Below are 18293 nucleotides of genomic sequence, written 5' to 3' on the forward strand. Positions count from 1 at the left end.
ACACTGTGATACACACACACACTGTGTGTGTGTGTGTATCACAGTGTGTGTATCACAGTGTGTGTATCACAGTGTGTATCACAGTGTGTGTGTATCACAGTGTGTGTGTATATCACAGTGATATACACTGTGATACACACACACAGTGTGTGTGTGTGTATCACAGTGTGTGTGTGTGTATCACAGTGTGTCTGTGTCTGTGTACCAGCTGAAGGCCCCACAGCGCTGGGCCTGTAGGCGGCGCTCTGCGTCACCCCTCGGCCCAGGGACAGCACGGGAGGCTCCTCCCCAAACTCCGCGCACATTACCTGGACGAGGCCCAGGACATCCGACGCCTGCACTCGCTCACGCACACACGCACCCACCTGGTGATACCTACACACAGTGATACATACACACAGTGATACATACAGAGATACACACAGTGATACATACACATAGTGATATATACACACAGTGATACATACAGTGATGCATACAGAGATACACACAGTGATACATACACACAGTGATACATACACAGTGATACACACACCGTGATACACACAGTGATACACACACAGTGATACATACACACAGTGATACATACACACAGTGATACACACCGATATGCACACAGTGATACATACAGTGATACATACGCACAGTGATACACACAGAGATACACACAGTGATACACACAGAGATACACACAGTGATACATACACACAGTGATACACACACAGTGATACATACACACAGTGATACATACAGTGATACACACAGTGATACACACAGTGATACATACACACAGTGCTACACACGCAGTGATACATACACACAGTGATACATACACACAGTGATACATACACATAGTCATACATACACACAGATATACACACAGTGATACATACACACAGATACACACACAGATACACACACAGAGATACACACAGTGATACATACACACTGTGATACCTACACACAGTGATACATACACACAGAGATATACACACACAGAGATATACACAGTGATACACACAGTGATACATACACACAATGCCACACACGCAGTGATACATACACATAGTGATACATACACATAGTGATACATACATACACACATAGATACACACACAGAGATACACACAGTGATACATACACACACAGATACACACAGAGATACACACAGTGATACATACACACAGTGATACCTACACACAGTGATACATACACACGCAGATACACACACAGAGATACACACAGTGATACATACACACAGTGACACCTACACACAGTGATACATACACATAGTGATATATACACACGGCGATACACACAGTGATACATACACACAGTGATGCACACAGTGATACATACACACGGTGATACACAGCCATACACACTGTGATACATACACAGTCATACACACACAGTGATACATACAGATACACACAGTGATACATACACACGATGATACATACACAGTCATACAAACAGTGATACATATGCACAGTCATACACACGGATACACACACAGTCATACACACTGTGATACATACAGACAGTGATACACACACAGTGATACATAAACATGATTATACATACAGATACACACACAGTGATACATACACACGATGATACATACAGATACACACACAGTGATACATACACACAGTGATACATACACACAGTCATACACACGGATACACACACAGTCATACACACTGTGATACATACACACAGCGATACATACACAGTCATACACACGGATACACACACAGTCATACACACTGTGATACATACACACAGCGATACATACACACAGTCATACACACGGATACACACACAGTCATACACACTGTGATACATACACACAGCGATACACACAAAGTGATACATACACATGATGATACACACAGTGATACACACACACAGTGATACATACACATGATACATACACACCGTGATACATACACACAGTGATGCATACACAGATACATACACACAGTGATACACACACACAGAGTGATACCATGCACACACATGGATATATACACAGATACATACACACAGTGATACAGACACAGATACATACACAGTGATACACACACACAGTGATACCATGCACACACATGGATACATACAGATACATACACACAGCGATACATACACAGATACATACACAGTGATACACACACAGTGATACATACACACGATACATACCGATACACACACACAGGGATACATACACATGATACATATACACAGTTATACATACACACAGTGATACCATGCACACACATGGATACATACACACAGTGATACATACAGATACACACACTGATACACAGTGATACATACACACAGTGATACATACACAGATACATACACAGTGATACACACAGTGATACATACACACGATACATACCGATACACACACACAGTGATACATACACATGATACATATACACAGTTATACATACACACAGTGATACCATGCACACACATGGATACATACAGATACATACACACAGTGATACATACAGATACACACACACAGTGATACACACACACAGTGATACATCCACACAGTGATACATACACAGATACATACACAGATACATACACAGTGATACACACACACAGTGATACCATGCACACACATGGATACATACAGATACATACACACAGTGATACATACACAGATACATACACAGTGCTACATACACACAGTGATACCATGCACACACATGGATACATACAGATACATACACACAGTGATACATACACAGATACATACACAGTGCTACATACACACAGTGATACCATCCACACACATGGATACATACACACAGTGATACATACACACAGTGATACATACACAGACACATACACAGTGATACACACACACACAGTGATACCATGCACACACATGGATACATACAGATACATACACACGGTGATACATACACAGATACATACACAGTGCTACATACACACAGTGATACCATGCACACACATGGATACATACACACAGTGATACATACACACAGTGATACATACACAGATACATACACAGTGATACACACACACAGTGATACCATGCACACACATGGATACATACAGATACACACACACGGTGATACATACACAGATACATACACACGATACATACACACAGTGATACATACACAGATACACACAATGATACATACACACAGTGATACATACACAGATACATACACACAGTGATACACACACACAGTGATACACACACACAGTGATACATACACACAGTGATACATACACAGATACATACACACAGTGATACACACACACAGCGACACCATGCACACATAGTTATACATACACACAGTGATGCATACACACAGTGATACATACACACAGTAATGCATACACACAGTGATACATACACACAGTGATACATACACAGATACATACACACAGTGATACACACACACAGTGACACCATGCACACACAGTGATACATACACACAGTGATACATACACACAGTGATACACACACAGTGATACACACACACAGTGACACCATGCACACACAGTGATACATACACACAGTGATACATACACACAGTGATACACACACAGTGATACATACACACAGTGATACATACACATGATACATACACACAGTGATGCACACACACAGTGACACCATGCACACACAGTGATACATACACACAGTGATACATACACACAGTGATACATACACACAGTGATACATACACATGATACATACACACAGTGATACACACACAGTGATACCATGCACACACAGTGATACATACACACAGTGATACATACACACAGTGATACACACACAGTGATACATACACACAGTGATACATACACATGATACCTACACACAGTGATACACACACACAGTGATACCATGCACACACAGTGATACATACACACAGTGATACACACACACACTGATACACACAGTGATACATACACACAGTGATACATACACACAGTGATACACACAGTGACACCATGCACACACAGTGATACATACACAGTAACGTGTCACGATTGCATGCACCAATTGCGAGTAGCGATTGCGAGGGGTTGCGACTGCGAGGGGTTGCGGTTGCGAGGGGTTATTGTGAGCGTTAGCGATTGGCTATTGCGAGCGGCAGTGATCGTGAGGAGCGACCGCGTGTGGCTATTACGAGCGCCTGCAGTTGCGAGCGGCGGTTGCGAGCGGTGGTTGTGATTGCGAGCGGCGGTTGCGAGCGGTGGTTGTGATTGCGAGCGGCGGTTGTGATTGCGAGCGGTGGTTGCGAGCGGTGGTTGTGATTGCGAGCGGCGGTTGTGATTGCGAGCGGTGGTTGCGAGCGGTGGTTGTGATTGCGAGCGGCGGTTGTGATTGCGAGCGGTGGTTGCGAGCGGTGGTTGTGATTGCGAGCGGCGGTTGTGATTGCGAGCGGTGGTTGCGATTGCGAGCGGCGGTTGTGATTGCGAGCGGCGGTTGTGATTGCGAGCGGTGGTTGTGATTGCGAGCGGTGGTTGCGATTGCGAGCGGCGGTTGCGATTGCGAGCGGCGGTTGTGATTGCGAGCGGCGGTTGTGATTGCGAGCGGTGGTTGTGATTGCGAGCGGTGGTTGTGATTGCGAGCGGCGGTTGTGATTGCGAGCGGTGGTTGCGATTGCGAGCGGCGGTTGTGATTGCGAGCGGCGGTTGCGATTGCGAGCGGCGGTTGTGATTGCGAGCGGCGGTTGTGATTGCGAGCGGTGGTTGTGATTGCGAGCGGTGGTTGTGATTGCGAGCGGCGGTTGTGATTGCGAGCGGTGGTTGTGATTGCGAGCGGTGGTTGTGATTGCGAGCGGCGGTTGTGATTGCGAGCGGTGGTTGTGATTGCGAGCAGTGGTTGTGATTGCGAGCGGTGGTTGCGATTGCGAGCGGCGGTTGTGATTGCGAGCGGCGGTTGTGATTGCGAGCGGTGGTTGTGATTGCGAGCGGTGGTTGTGATTGCGAGCGGCGGTTGTGATTGCGAGCGGCGGTTGTGATTGCGAGCGGCGGTTGCGATTGCGAGCGGCGGTTGTGATTGCGAGCGGCGGTTGTGATTGCGAGCGGTGGTTGTGATTGCGAGCGGTGGTTGTGATTGCGAGCGGCGGTTGTGATTGCGAGCGGTGGTTGTGATTGCGAGCAGTGGTTGTGATTGCGAGCGGTGGTTGCGAGCGGTGGTTGTGATTGCGAGCGGTGGTTGCGAGCGGTGGTTGTGATTGCGAGCGGCGGTTGCGAGCGGCGGTTGCGAGCGGTGGTTGCGAGCGGTGGTTGTGATTGCGAGCGGTGGTTGCGAGCGGTGGTTGCGAGCGTCTGTGATTGCGAGCGGTGGTTGTGATTGCGAGCGGTGGTTGTGGTTGCGAGCGGTGGTTGCGAGCGGTGGTTGCGATTGCGAGCGGTGGTTGTGATTGCGAGCAGTGGTTGTGATTGCGAGCGGTGGTTGCGAGCGGTGGTTGTGATTGCGAGCGGCGGTTGCGAGCGGTGGTTGCGAGCGGTGGTTGTGATTGCGAGCGGTGGTTGCGAGCGGTGGTTGCGAGCGTCTGTGATTGCGAGCGGTGGTTGTGATTGCGAGCGGTGGTTGTGGTTGCGAGCGGTGGTTGTGATTGCGAGCGGTGGTTGCGAGCGGTGGTTGTGATTGCGAGCGGTGGTTGTGATTGCGAGCGGTGGTTGCGAGCGGTGGTTGTGATTGTGGTGGTGGTTGCGAGCGGTGGTTGTGATTGCGAGCGGTGGTTGTGGTTGCGAGCGGTGGTTGTGATTGCGAGCGGTGGTTGCGAGCGGTGGTTGTGATTGCGAGCAGTGGTTGCGAGCGGTGGTTGTGATTGCGGTGGTTGTGATTGCGAGCGGTGGTTGTGATTGCGAGCGGTGGTTGCGAGCGGTGGTTGTGATTGCGGTGGTTGTGATTGCGAGCGGTGGTTGTGATTGCGAGCGGTGGTTGCGAGCGGTGGTTGTGATTGCGGTGGTGGTTGCGTGCGCACCGCTCCCCACTCGCTGAGGTAGGGAAGGTAGACGCGTCCGTTAGAGTCCACCCTGCAGCTGGGGCGGATCATCATGGACGCCGTCGGGCGCACGAACGAGAGGGGGGGGTGGGCCGGGTGAGAGTCCAATAGCCAGAGCTCCACGGGGATGTTGTACACACAGCCTGCAGAGAGATACACACAGAGAGATACACAGAGATACACACACAGAGATACACACACAGATACACACACAGAGACACACACAGAGATACACACAGAGAGATACACACACACAGAGCTCCACGGGGATGTTGTACACACAGCCTGCAGAGAGATAGAGATATACACACAAATATACAGAGATACACACACACAGATATACACACACAGATATACAACAACCGCCATTCGCCACTAAGTGGCGGTGACATCACCACGACGCTTGTGCCAGGCTATGTGCACCCTGAGGCCACGTGAAGTGTCGAACGCCCGCTGGCAGGAGGTCACGGGGCAGACCCAGGTGCCACGGGTCGACTGACTGAGATGACTGAGATGACTGGCTGATGCACCACCTGTGCCCCCTACTGTGCCAACCTGCTGTGCTTTAGCCACCCGGCGCTCCGCTCGTTGTTATGAGCGTCGCTCCTCCGCCCTCCGTTGTTGTTGGAGGGCGACTGCCTCCAACTGCCCAGTAGCATCCTTCACGAGCCTCCTCCACAGAGGCCGATCTTGACACCGCTGGTACCAGTCATCGGCAAGTCCACTCAGCTCCACGTCCTCCTGTACCACATCACTCCATCTCCTCTCTAGCCCGTGCCGCGCCCGCTTAGCCCCCTCAATCCGGCCAAACAAAAGCTGTTTCGGCATGCGGTGGCTGGGCATGCGGGCTACATGACCCAGCCATCGCAGCCTTGCCCGCCGGAGGAGCTCACCGATGGGACCCTGCCCAGATCTTTCAAGGATTTGTGAGCTCCTCACACAATCCAGTCTGGTTAAACCCAGGATGGATCGTAGGCAGGCCAGCCTAAATGTTTCCAACCGGCGAAGATGTTCCATTAGGGGGGTCCACGTTTCGCAAGCGTAGAGAAGGGCGGGAATGACCGTAGCCGAGAAGACCTGAAGCTTAGTGCGGAGCGACAGACCAGGTACCTTCCACACAGCGTTACGCAACCGATGAAAAGATATTGCCGCTCGACTGATTCGGAGTGAGACCTCTGCTGTTAAACTGGAGCCAGTCATAAGCACACTGCCCAGGTATGGGAAACTCTCCACTCTCTCCACAACCGCCCCATCACCGATTGGCAGTTGTGGGAGTGGAGTGTCCGATGGTACAAAATACCCAGGCAGGTGCTTAGTTTTGGTGGGGCTGATGGTAAGGCCCCACCTCTTAGTGGCACGCTTCAGTCTCAGCAGCAGTGTCTCCAACTCCTCCTCTGACCGAGCAGCTATTACCAAATCATCAGCATACATAACGTGGTTGAGCAATAGGGAGCCATCCCTTGACCGCACCCGGGCATTATATCTGTACCATATGGAGATTCCCACGGTACAGCTATTGAAGGCTTCACAAACTACGTGGTCAAAATAGATGTTAAATAATGTGGGAGCCAGAGGACATCCCTGTCGCACCCCAAGTTGAACAGGGAATGGCTCCGACTCCCGGCCACGTAGTTTTACCCGGGCCCGCTCACCATCATGAAGGTCCTTAATGATCGTGAGCAGAGGATCAGGGACTCCAAAAGCACGAAGAACAACCCAGAGCCCAGGCCTATTGATGGTATCATAGGCCTTGACCAGGTCAATAAAGCAGAGATGTAGGTCTTGTTGGAATTCCCTACACCTCTGCTGTAGCAGACGGACAGAAAATATGGCATCTGTGCAGGACCGCCCTTTCCTGAATCCACATTGGGGCTCCGCAAGCCTCTCCTCAGCGTGCCTGGCAAGGCGATGCTGAATAATCCTTGCCAGGACCTTTCCCGGCACACTGCGGAGTGAGATGCCCCTGTAGTTGTTACAGTCTGTGCGGTCCCCCTTCTTAAAAAGGGGGACCACCAGGGCATCCTTCCAATCCTGCGGAACCCGTCCAGTGGTCCAGACTGTTGTTATGATGTCACATAGGGCAGTCTGTGCACAAACGCCACCCTCCCTCAGCATTTCGCTTGGGAGATCATCTCTGCCTGCTGCCTTTCCTGGTCTCAGACTCCAGATCGCCTTCAGTACTTCCTCAACAGATGGCACCTCTCGGTCCAGCTCCCGACAGAGGAGTGGCAGCCTCTCCTCCGCAGTGAGCGTTAGAACATTCCACGTGGCCATTGGCAGTCTTTTTTTGTTGTTTCTGGAGGAGCCCCGAGGGTAGAGATTCAATCTCCTGGCTCCGCCAAATGGGGTTTGGCCAGGAGATGTCACAGACGCCTGGCCCCCCAGGGCCTCCGGTACAAGCTTTGTATCATATTTTTTCCGTGGTATCGTGGTAATTTATTTGAAGGTGGAGGGGTTACCAGCCCCTCGCACCCATCCAGAGCCCCTATTTGGCCACTGTGGTGGCTACAAACGCCATGAGGCGAATGGCCAATCTCAATTGGCCCTCCCCCCCACGGCACTGCTCACCACAACGTTGCCGTCCGGCACCAACGAGGAGGAAGGGGGTTCATATTCTTGGTTCTTTCGGTAAAGTCACCACGTAGAAGAGAAACAATAAAATCATACAAATATAAAACAATTAAATTCTCACGACGTTTCGACTGCAACACAAGCAATCATCATCAGGTGTGAAAACACAACGAGAAAATTTGATGATGATTGCTTGTGTTGCAGTCGAAACGTCGTGAGAATTTAATTGTTTTATATTTTTATTATTATATTGTTTCCCTTCTACGTGACTTTACCGAAAGAACCAAGAATATGAATCCCTGCAGTCACGAAAGCTTTAAATCAAAATTTAAAAGGTAGGCGGTTGTTTTGACGGAATATATACACACACACATATATGCACACACAGAGATACATACACACAGAGATACACACACAGATTAATACACAGCTATCCAAACACACAGATATACAGAGATATACACACAGAGATATACACACAGAGATAAACACACAAGAGATATGCACACAGAGATGTATGGAGGGATGAGTCTAATAGCCAGAGCTCCACAGGGATGTTGTACACACAGCCTGTACAGAGATAAACACACAGAGATATACACACAGATACACACACACAGCTATATAGATACACAACAACCACGATCTGCCACTAAGTGGCGGTGACGTCACCACGGCTCCTAAGCCAGGCTAGGTGCACTCAAAGGCCACGTGAAGTGTCCAACGCCCGCTGGCAGGAGGCCACGTGTACACACTCACTAACATACTCACACACACACACACACTCGTGTACACACTCACACACACACGTGTACACACACACACACGTGTACACACTCACTAACACACACCTACACACACCCACACGTATACACTCACACACACACGTGTACACACTCACACACACGTGTACACACACACGTGTACACACACACGTGTACACACACACCCACACACGTGTACACACTCACTAACACACTCACACGTACACACACACACATGTACACACTCACACACACACACGTGTACACACCCACACACGTGTACACACTCACTAACACACTCACACACGCACACACACGTGTACACACACACACGTGTACACACTCACTAACACACACCTACACACACCCACACGTATACACTCACTAACAAGTGTACACACTCACACACACACGTGTACACACACACGCGCGTGTACACAAACTCACACACACACGTGTACACACACACACACACGTGTACACACTCACTAACACACACCTACACACACCCACACGTATACACTCACTAACACGTGTACACACTCACACACACACGTGTACACACACGCGCGTGTACACAAACTCACACACACACACACCCACCTCTGTACGTAACAGGAATTGTGCCGCTCAACTTGAGCAGATCTTTACACGAGCCGTCATTGAAATCTACACAGAGAGACAGGGAGACACGGCGGTGGTGGTGATGGTGGTGGTGATGGTGGTGGTGATGGTGGTGATGGTGGTGGTGGTGATGGTGGTGGTGATGGCGATGGTGATGGTGGTGGTGGTGATGATGGTGGTGATGGCGATGGTGATGGTGGTGATGATGGTGATGGTGGTGGTGATGGTGGTGGTGGTGATGGTGGTGATGGTGGTGGTGATGGTGGTGGTGATGGCGGTGGTGATGGCGATGGTGATTATGGCGGTGATGGCGGTGGTGACAGTGATGGTGGCGGTGATGATGGTGGCGATGATGGTGTTGATGGTGGTGGTGGCGGTGATGGCGATTTATGAAGGTTGTGATGATAACAATGATGTACATCATGAAGATGATAAGAACAATGATGTTAATGATTCTACTGATGCTACTTCAACTGATGCTGCTGTTTCTGATGATTCTGCTGACAATGATCTTGCTCATGATGCTGATGATATTTATGATTCTGCTGCTTCGGCTGATGCTGCTGATGATTTTGGTGCTTTGGCTGATGCTGCTGATGATGCTAATGATCCTGATGATGCTGCTGCTTCAGCTGATGCTGCTGATTCTGATGCTGCTTCGGCTGATGCTGCTGATGATTCTGTTGCTTCAGCTGATGCTGCTGATTATTCTGCTGCTTCCGCTGATGCTGCTGATGCTGCTGATGATTCTGCTGCTTCCGCTGATGCTGATGATGCTGCTCCTTCGGCTGATGCTGCTGATGATGCTGCTGATGCTGATGATGCTGCTGATGCTGCTGATGATGATGCGGGTCTCACTGTAGGTGTCTTGGGAAGGAATGAGGTTCGGGAAAATCTCCGTCACAGCCACCACGTCCTTCAGCGCCACGTCCTTGTGCTTGTACTGGCCGCACACAAACACACGAAGACAGATACACAACACACCAACACAACAACACACTTAGACAAACACACAGGGACACACACACAGACACAACACACCAACACAACAACACACTTAGACAAACACACAGGGACACACAGACACACAACACACAAAAACAGACACACAACACACCAACACAACAACACACTTAGACAAACACACACACACACAGACACACAGCACACCAACACACAACACACGTAAATACAGACACACAACACACAACACAACAACACACTTAGACACACAGGGACACACACACACAACACACAACACACGTAAATACAGACACACAGGCACACACACAGAGACACACACAGACACCAACACACTTAGACACACACACAACAACCGCCATTCGCCACTAAGTGGCGGTGACGTCACCACGACGCTTGTGCCAGACTATGTGCACCCTGAGGCCACGTGAAGTGTCGAACGCCCGCTGGCAGGAGGTCACGGGGCAGACCCAGGTGCCACGAGTCGACTGACTGAGATGACTGGCTGATGCACCACCTGTGCCCCCTACTGTGCCAACCTGCTGTGCTTTAGCCACCCGGCACTCCGCTCGTTGTTGTGAGCGTCGCTCCTCCGCCCTCCGTTGTTGTTGGAGGGCGACTGCCTCCAACTGCCCAGTAGCATCCTTCACGAGCCTCCTCCACAGAGGCCGATCTTGACACCGCTGGTACCAGTCATCGGCAAGTCCACTCAGCTCCACGTCCTCCTGTACCACATCACTCCATCTCTTCTCTAGCCCGTGCCGCGCCCGCTTAGCCCCCTCAACCCGGCCAAACAAAAGCTGTTTCGGCATGCGGTGGCTGGGCATGCGGGCTACATGACCCAGCCATCGCAGCCTTGCCTGCCGGAGGAGCTCACTGATGGGACCCTGCCCAGATCTTTCAAGGATTTGTGAGCTCCTCACACAATCCAGTCCGGTTAAACCCAGGATGGATCGTAGGCAGGCCAGCCTAAATGTTTCTAACCGGCGAAGATGTTCCATTAGGGGGGTCCACGTTTCGCAAGCGTAGAGAAGGGAGGGAATGACCGTGGCCGAGAAGACCTGAAGCTTAGTGCGGAGCGACAGACCAGGTAGCTTCCACACAGCGTTACGCAACCGATGAAAAGATATTGCCGCTCGACTGATTCGGAGTGAGACCTCTGCTGTTAAACTGGAGCCAGTCATAAGCACACTGCCCAGGTATGGGAAACTCTCCACTCTCTCCACAACTGCCCCATCACCGATTGGGAGTTGTGGGGGTGGAGTGTCCGATGGTACAAAATACCCAGGCAGGTGCTTAGTTTTGGTGGGGCTGATGGTAAGGCCCCACCTCTTAGTGGCACGCTCCAGTCTCAGCAGCAGCGTCTCCAACTCCTCCTCTGAGTGAGCAGCTATTACCAAATCATCGGCATACATAACGTGGTTGAGAGACACACACACATAGACACACACACAGACACCAACACACATAGACACACACACAGACACCAACACACTTAGGCAGAGACACACACAGACACCAACACACTTAGACACAGACACACAGACACCAACACACTTAGACAGAGACACACACAGACACCAACACACTTAGACAGAGACACACACAGACACCAACACACTTAGACAGAGACACACACAGACACCAACACACTTAGACACAGACAGAGACACACAGACACCAACACACTTAGACAGAGACACACACAGACACCATCACACTTAGACAGAGACACACACAGACACCAACACACTTAGACACAGACAGAGACACACAGACACCAACACACTTAGACAGAGACACACACAGACACCATCACACTTAGACAGAGACACACAGACACCAACACACTTAGACAGACACACACAGACACCAACACACTTAGACAGAGACACACACAGACACCAACACACTTAGACACAGACACACACAGACACCAACACACACAGACACCAACACACACAGACACCAACACACACACAGACACCAACACACTTAGACAGAGACACACACAGACACCATCACACTTAGACAGAGACACACAGACACCAACACACTTAGACAGACACACACAGACACCAACACACTTAGACAGAGACACACACAGACACCAACACACTTAGACACAGACACACACAGACACCAACACACACAGACACCAACACACACACAAACAGCAACACACTTAGGCAGAGACAGACACAAACACCAACACACTTAGACAGAGACACACACAGACACCAACACTTAGACAGAGACAGACACAAACACCAACACACACAGACACCAACACACTTAGACAGAGACACAAACAGACACCAACACACTTAGACACAGACACACAGACACCAACACACTTAGACAGAGACACACACAGACACCAACACACTTAGACACAGACACACACAGACACCAACACACTTAGACAGAGACACACACAGACACCAACACACTTAGACAGACACACACAGACACCAACACACTTAGACACAGACACACAGACACCAACACACTTAGACAGAGACACACACAGACACCAACACACTTAGACAGAGACACACACAGACACCAACACACTTAGACACAGACACACACAGACACCAACACACTTAGACACAGACACACACAGACACCATCACACTTAGACACAGGCACACACAGACACCAACACACTTAGACAGAGACACACAGACACCAACACACTTAGACAGAGACACACACAGACACCATCACACTTAGACACAGACACACACAGACACCAACACACTTAGACACAGACACACACAAACACCATCACACTTAGACACAGGCACACACAGACACCAACACACTTAGACAGAGACACACACAGACACCAACACACTTAGACACAGACACACACAGACACCATCACACTTAGACAGAGACACACACAGACACCAACACACTTAGACACAGACACACACAGACACCAACACACTTAGACAGAGACACACACTGACACCAACACACTTAGACAGAGACACACACAGACACACACAGACAGAGACACACAGACACACACAGAGACAGACACAGACACCAACACACTTAGACACAGACACACACAGACACCAACACACTTAGACACAGACACACACAGACACCATCACACTTAGACAGAGACACACACAGACACACACAGAGACAGACACAGACACCAACACACTTATACAGTTACCTTGTTAACAAGTTACCTTGTTAACAAGTTACTTTGTTAACTCGTTACCTTGTTAACAAGTTACCTCGCTAACTCGTTACCTTGTTAACAAGTTACCTTGTTGGTTAGCTCGCTAACTCGTTACCTTGTTAACAAGTTACCTTGTTGGTTACCTCGCTAACTCGTTACCTTGTTAACAAGTTACCCTGTTGGTTACCTCGCTAACTCGTTACCTTGTTAACAAGTTACCTTGTTGGTTAGCTCGCTAACTCGTTACCTTGTTAACAAGTTACCTTGTTGGTTACCTCGCTAACTCGCTAACTCGTTAACAAGTTACCCTGTTAACAAGTTACCTTGTTGGTTACCTCGCTAACTCGCTAACTCGTTAACGCGTTACCTTGTTAACAAGTTACCTCGCTAACTCGTTACCTTGTTAACAAGTTACCTCGCTAACTCGCTAACTCGTTAACGCGTTACCTTGCTCATGATCTTCTTGAGCAACGCCTTGCTGCTCGCTGCTGCCATCGCTGTGCGAGCAGCGCGCCGTGTTCGGCTGTGTTCCTGCGAGAGGTTAACTCGTTAACAAGTTAACCCTCTAACTCGTTAACAAGTTAACAAGTTATCAAGTTAACAACTCGCTCACTCTCAGCAGAGGGAGCGGATGTTTCGGGAAGTGACGTCACCGTAAATATTGGAGCTCCCGTTTTTTTTTAATTCGGAAGATCTCTACCGTCTTCCGGAAGACGAGATCTACCCCTTCCGGAAGACGTGAGCTGCTCTCTTCTGGAAGACGTACTCTGTCTCTTCCGGAAGACGTGATCTACCCCTTCCGGAAGAAGCGAGCTGCCCTCTTCTGGAGGACGTACTCTACCTCTTCCGGAAGACGTGGTCTTCCTCTTCCGGAAGAAGCGAGCTGCCCTCTTCTGGAGGACGTACTCTACCTCTTCCGGAAGACGTGGTCTTCCTCTTCCGGAAAACGTAATCTACCTCTTCCGGAAGCTATGATCTACATCTTCCGGAAGACGTGGTTTGCCTCTCTCTGGAAGTCGTTGGTCTACCTCTTCCGGAAGACGTAATCTGCCTTCTTCCGGAAGAGGCCCTCCTTGCCAAATTAGTGAATTGATCGAAGGCGTCTTCCGGAAGATATGAACTTCCGGCGGAAGGCGTATTCCGGAAGTACCAGTCTTCCAGAAGATATGAACTTCCGGCGGAAGGCGTATTCCGGAAGTACTAGTCTTCCGGAAGATGTCTACCATTCGTTCATAAACACCGGCGAAAGACGTCTTCCGGAAGAGGAGCATCGCGCTTCGGTTGAACCCTGAGAATCGCACGGCTCACCTGAGTCACGTGACGCCCACCCTCTCTCACCTGGAGGTCGCCGTTGATGTTCACGCGTAAACCTTTTTTATATTTATACAAAATCACGCCTCTACACACACCTACACACACTTCTACACACTTATACACACCTCTACACACCTCTACACACACCTACACACCTCTACACACACCTCTACACCTACACACACCTCTACACCTTCACACACCTCTACACACACCTACACACACCTACACACACTTCTACACACTTCTACACACCTTTACACACCTCTACACACACCTACACACACCTACACACACCTCTACACACACACCTACACACCTACACACACTTCTACACACCTCTACACACACCTACACACCTCTACACACACCTCTACACACACCTCTACACACCCCTCTACACACACCTACACACACCTCTACACACCTCTACACACCTCTACACCCTCTACACACACCTACACACACCTACACACCTCTACACACTACACACCACACACACACCTATACACACCTACACACCTCTACACACCTACACCTTCACACACCTCTACACACCTCCACACACCTCTACACACACCTCCACACACCTCTACACACACCTACACACACCTTCACACACACCTACACACCTCTACACACACCTCTACACACCTACACACACCTACACACACCTACACACACTTCTACACACTTCTACACACCTCTACACACACCTACACACACCTACACACCTCTACACACCTCTCCACACTACACACCACACACACACCTACACACACCTACACCTTCACACACCTCTACACACCTCCACACACCTCTACACACTACACACCTCTACACACACCTACACACACCTCTACACACCTACACACCTTCACACACCTCTACACACCTACACACACCTCTACACACACCTCTACACACCTCTACACACCTCTACACACCTCTACACACCTCCACACACCTCTACACACACACCTCTACACACACCTCTACACACACCTACACACACCTCTACACACCTCTACACACCTCTCCACACTACACACCACACACACCTATACACAACTCTACACACACCTCTACACACCTACACACACCTCTACACACCTCTACACACACCTCTACACACACCTTCACACACCTACACACACCTCTACACACACCTCTACACACCTACACACACCTCTACACACACCTCTACACACCTCCACACACCTACACACTCCTCTACACACACCTCTACACACCTCTACACACCTCTACACACACCTACACACACCTCTACACACCTACACACACCTCTACACACACCTCTACACACCTCTCCACACTACACACCACACACACCTATACACACCTCTACACACACCTCTACACACACCTACACACCTCCACACACCTACACACACCTCCACACACCTACACACCTCCACACACTACACACCTCTACACACCTCTACACACCTCTACACACACCTCTACACACCTCTACACACACCTCTACACACTACACACCTACACACACCTCTACACACACCTCTACACACACCTCTACACACCTCTACACACTACACACCTACACACACCTCTACACACACCTCTACACACACCTCTACACACCTACACACACCTACACACACCTACACACACCTCTACACACACCTCTACACACACCTACACACACCTCTACACACCTCTACACACACCTCTACACACCTCTACACACCTCTACACACACCTCTACACACACCTCTACACACACCTCTACACACCTACACACACCTAAACACACCTCTACACACACCTCTACACACACCTCTACACACCTCTACACACACCTCTACACACACCTCTACACACCTCTACACACACCTCTACACACTACACACCTCTACACACACCTCTACCCACCTCCACACACCTCTACACACCTTCACACACCTCTACACACACACCTACACACCTCTACACACCTCTACACACACCTCTACACACACCTCTACACACTACACACCTCTACACACACCTCTACCCACCTCCACACACCTCTACACACCTTCACACACCTCTACACACACCTCTACACACCTCTACACACCTCTACACACACCTCTACACACACCTCTACACACCTACACCTCCACACACCTCTACACACCTCCACACACCTCTACACACCTCTACACACCTCTACACACCTCTACACACACCTACACACCTCTACACACCTCTACACACACCTACACACACACCTCTACACACACCTACACACACCTCTACACACACCTACACACACCTCTACACACCTACACACACCTCTACACACACCTACACACACCTACACACACCTACACACACACCTCTACACACACCTCTACACACACCTCTACACACCTACACCTCCACACACCTCTACACACCTCCACACACCTCTACACACCTCTACACACCTCTACACACACCTACACACCTCTACACACCTCTACACACACACCTCTACACACACCTACACACACACCTCTACACACACCTCTATACACCTCCACACATCTACACACACACCTCTACACACACCTCCACACACTACACACACACCTCTACACACCTCTACCCACCTCTACACACCTCCACACACCTCTACACCCGAGATGATAAACCATTTCGGGTCTTAATTGATTGTTCACGCTCACGGTGGCTTTCAGACCGCATCCATTATTATCGTCTCCCCCCTCCTCTTTTCTGAACATTGATGGACTCGTCCATCTGAATGAAGAACTGTCAAATCGCTCTCCG

The 18293-nt window shown here is 49.7% G+C and overlaps 2 protein-coding genes across 2 annotated transcripts in view; one reads left to right on the top strand and one right to left on the bottom strand.

Annotated features, from left to right (window-relative positions):
- TSG101 (tumor susceptibility 101) overlaps positions 1–14863 on the bottom strand; it is a 38187-nt gene extending 23324 nt beyond the window's left edge. Inside the window, exons 1-5 of the mRNA XM_032981370.2 lie at positions 14628–14863; positions 10850–10934; positions 9971–10036; positions 6012–6175; positions 206–335 (exon numbers count right to left, since the gene is read on the bottom strand). Coding sequence (XP_032837261.2) covers positions 206–335; positions 6012–6175; positions 9971–10036; positions 10850–10934; positions 14628–14675 — 493 coding nt within the window. The 5' untranslated portion in view covers positions 14676–14863. The remainder of the gene's footprint in view (positions 1–205; positions 336–6011; positions 6176–9970; positions 10037–10849; positions 10935–14627) is intronic.
- Positions 14864–15345: 482 nt separating this feature from the next.
- The window catches only part of LOC116958645 (synaptobrevin-like), a 59228-nt gene continuing 56280 nt past the window's right edge, over positions 15346–18293 (top strand). The window contains exon 1 of the mRNA XM_076058881.1: positions 15346–15544. The gene's annotated coding sequence lies outside the window, so the exon portion shown is untranslated. The remainder of the gene's footprint in view (positions 15545–18293) is intronic.

Source organism: Petromyzon marinus (genome assembly GCF_048934315.1).
Source record: "Petromyzon marinus isolate PM22_M1 ecotype Great Lakes invasive population chromosome 80 unlocalized genomic scaffold, UKy_Petmar_22M1.pri1.0 chr80_unloc.2, whole genome shotgun sequence".
NCBI lineage: Eukaryota > Metazoa > Chordata > Hyperoartia > Petromyzontiformes > Petromyzontidae > Petromyzon > Petromyzon marinus.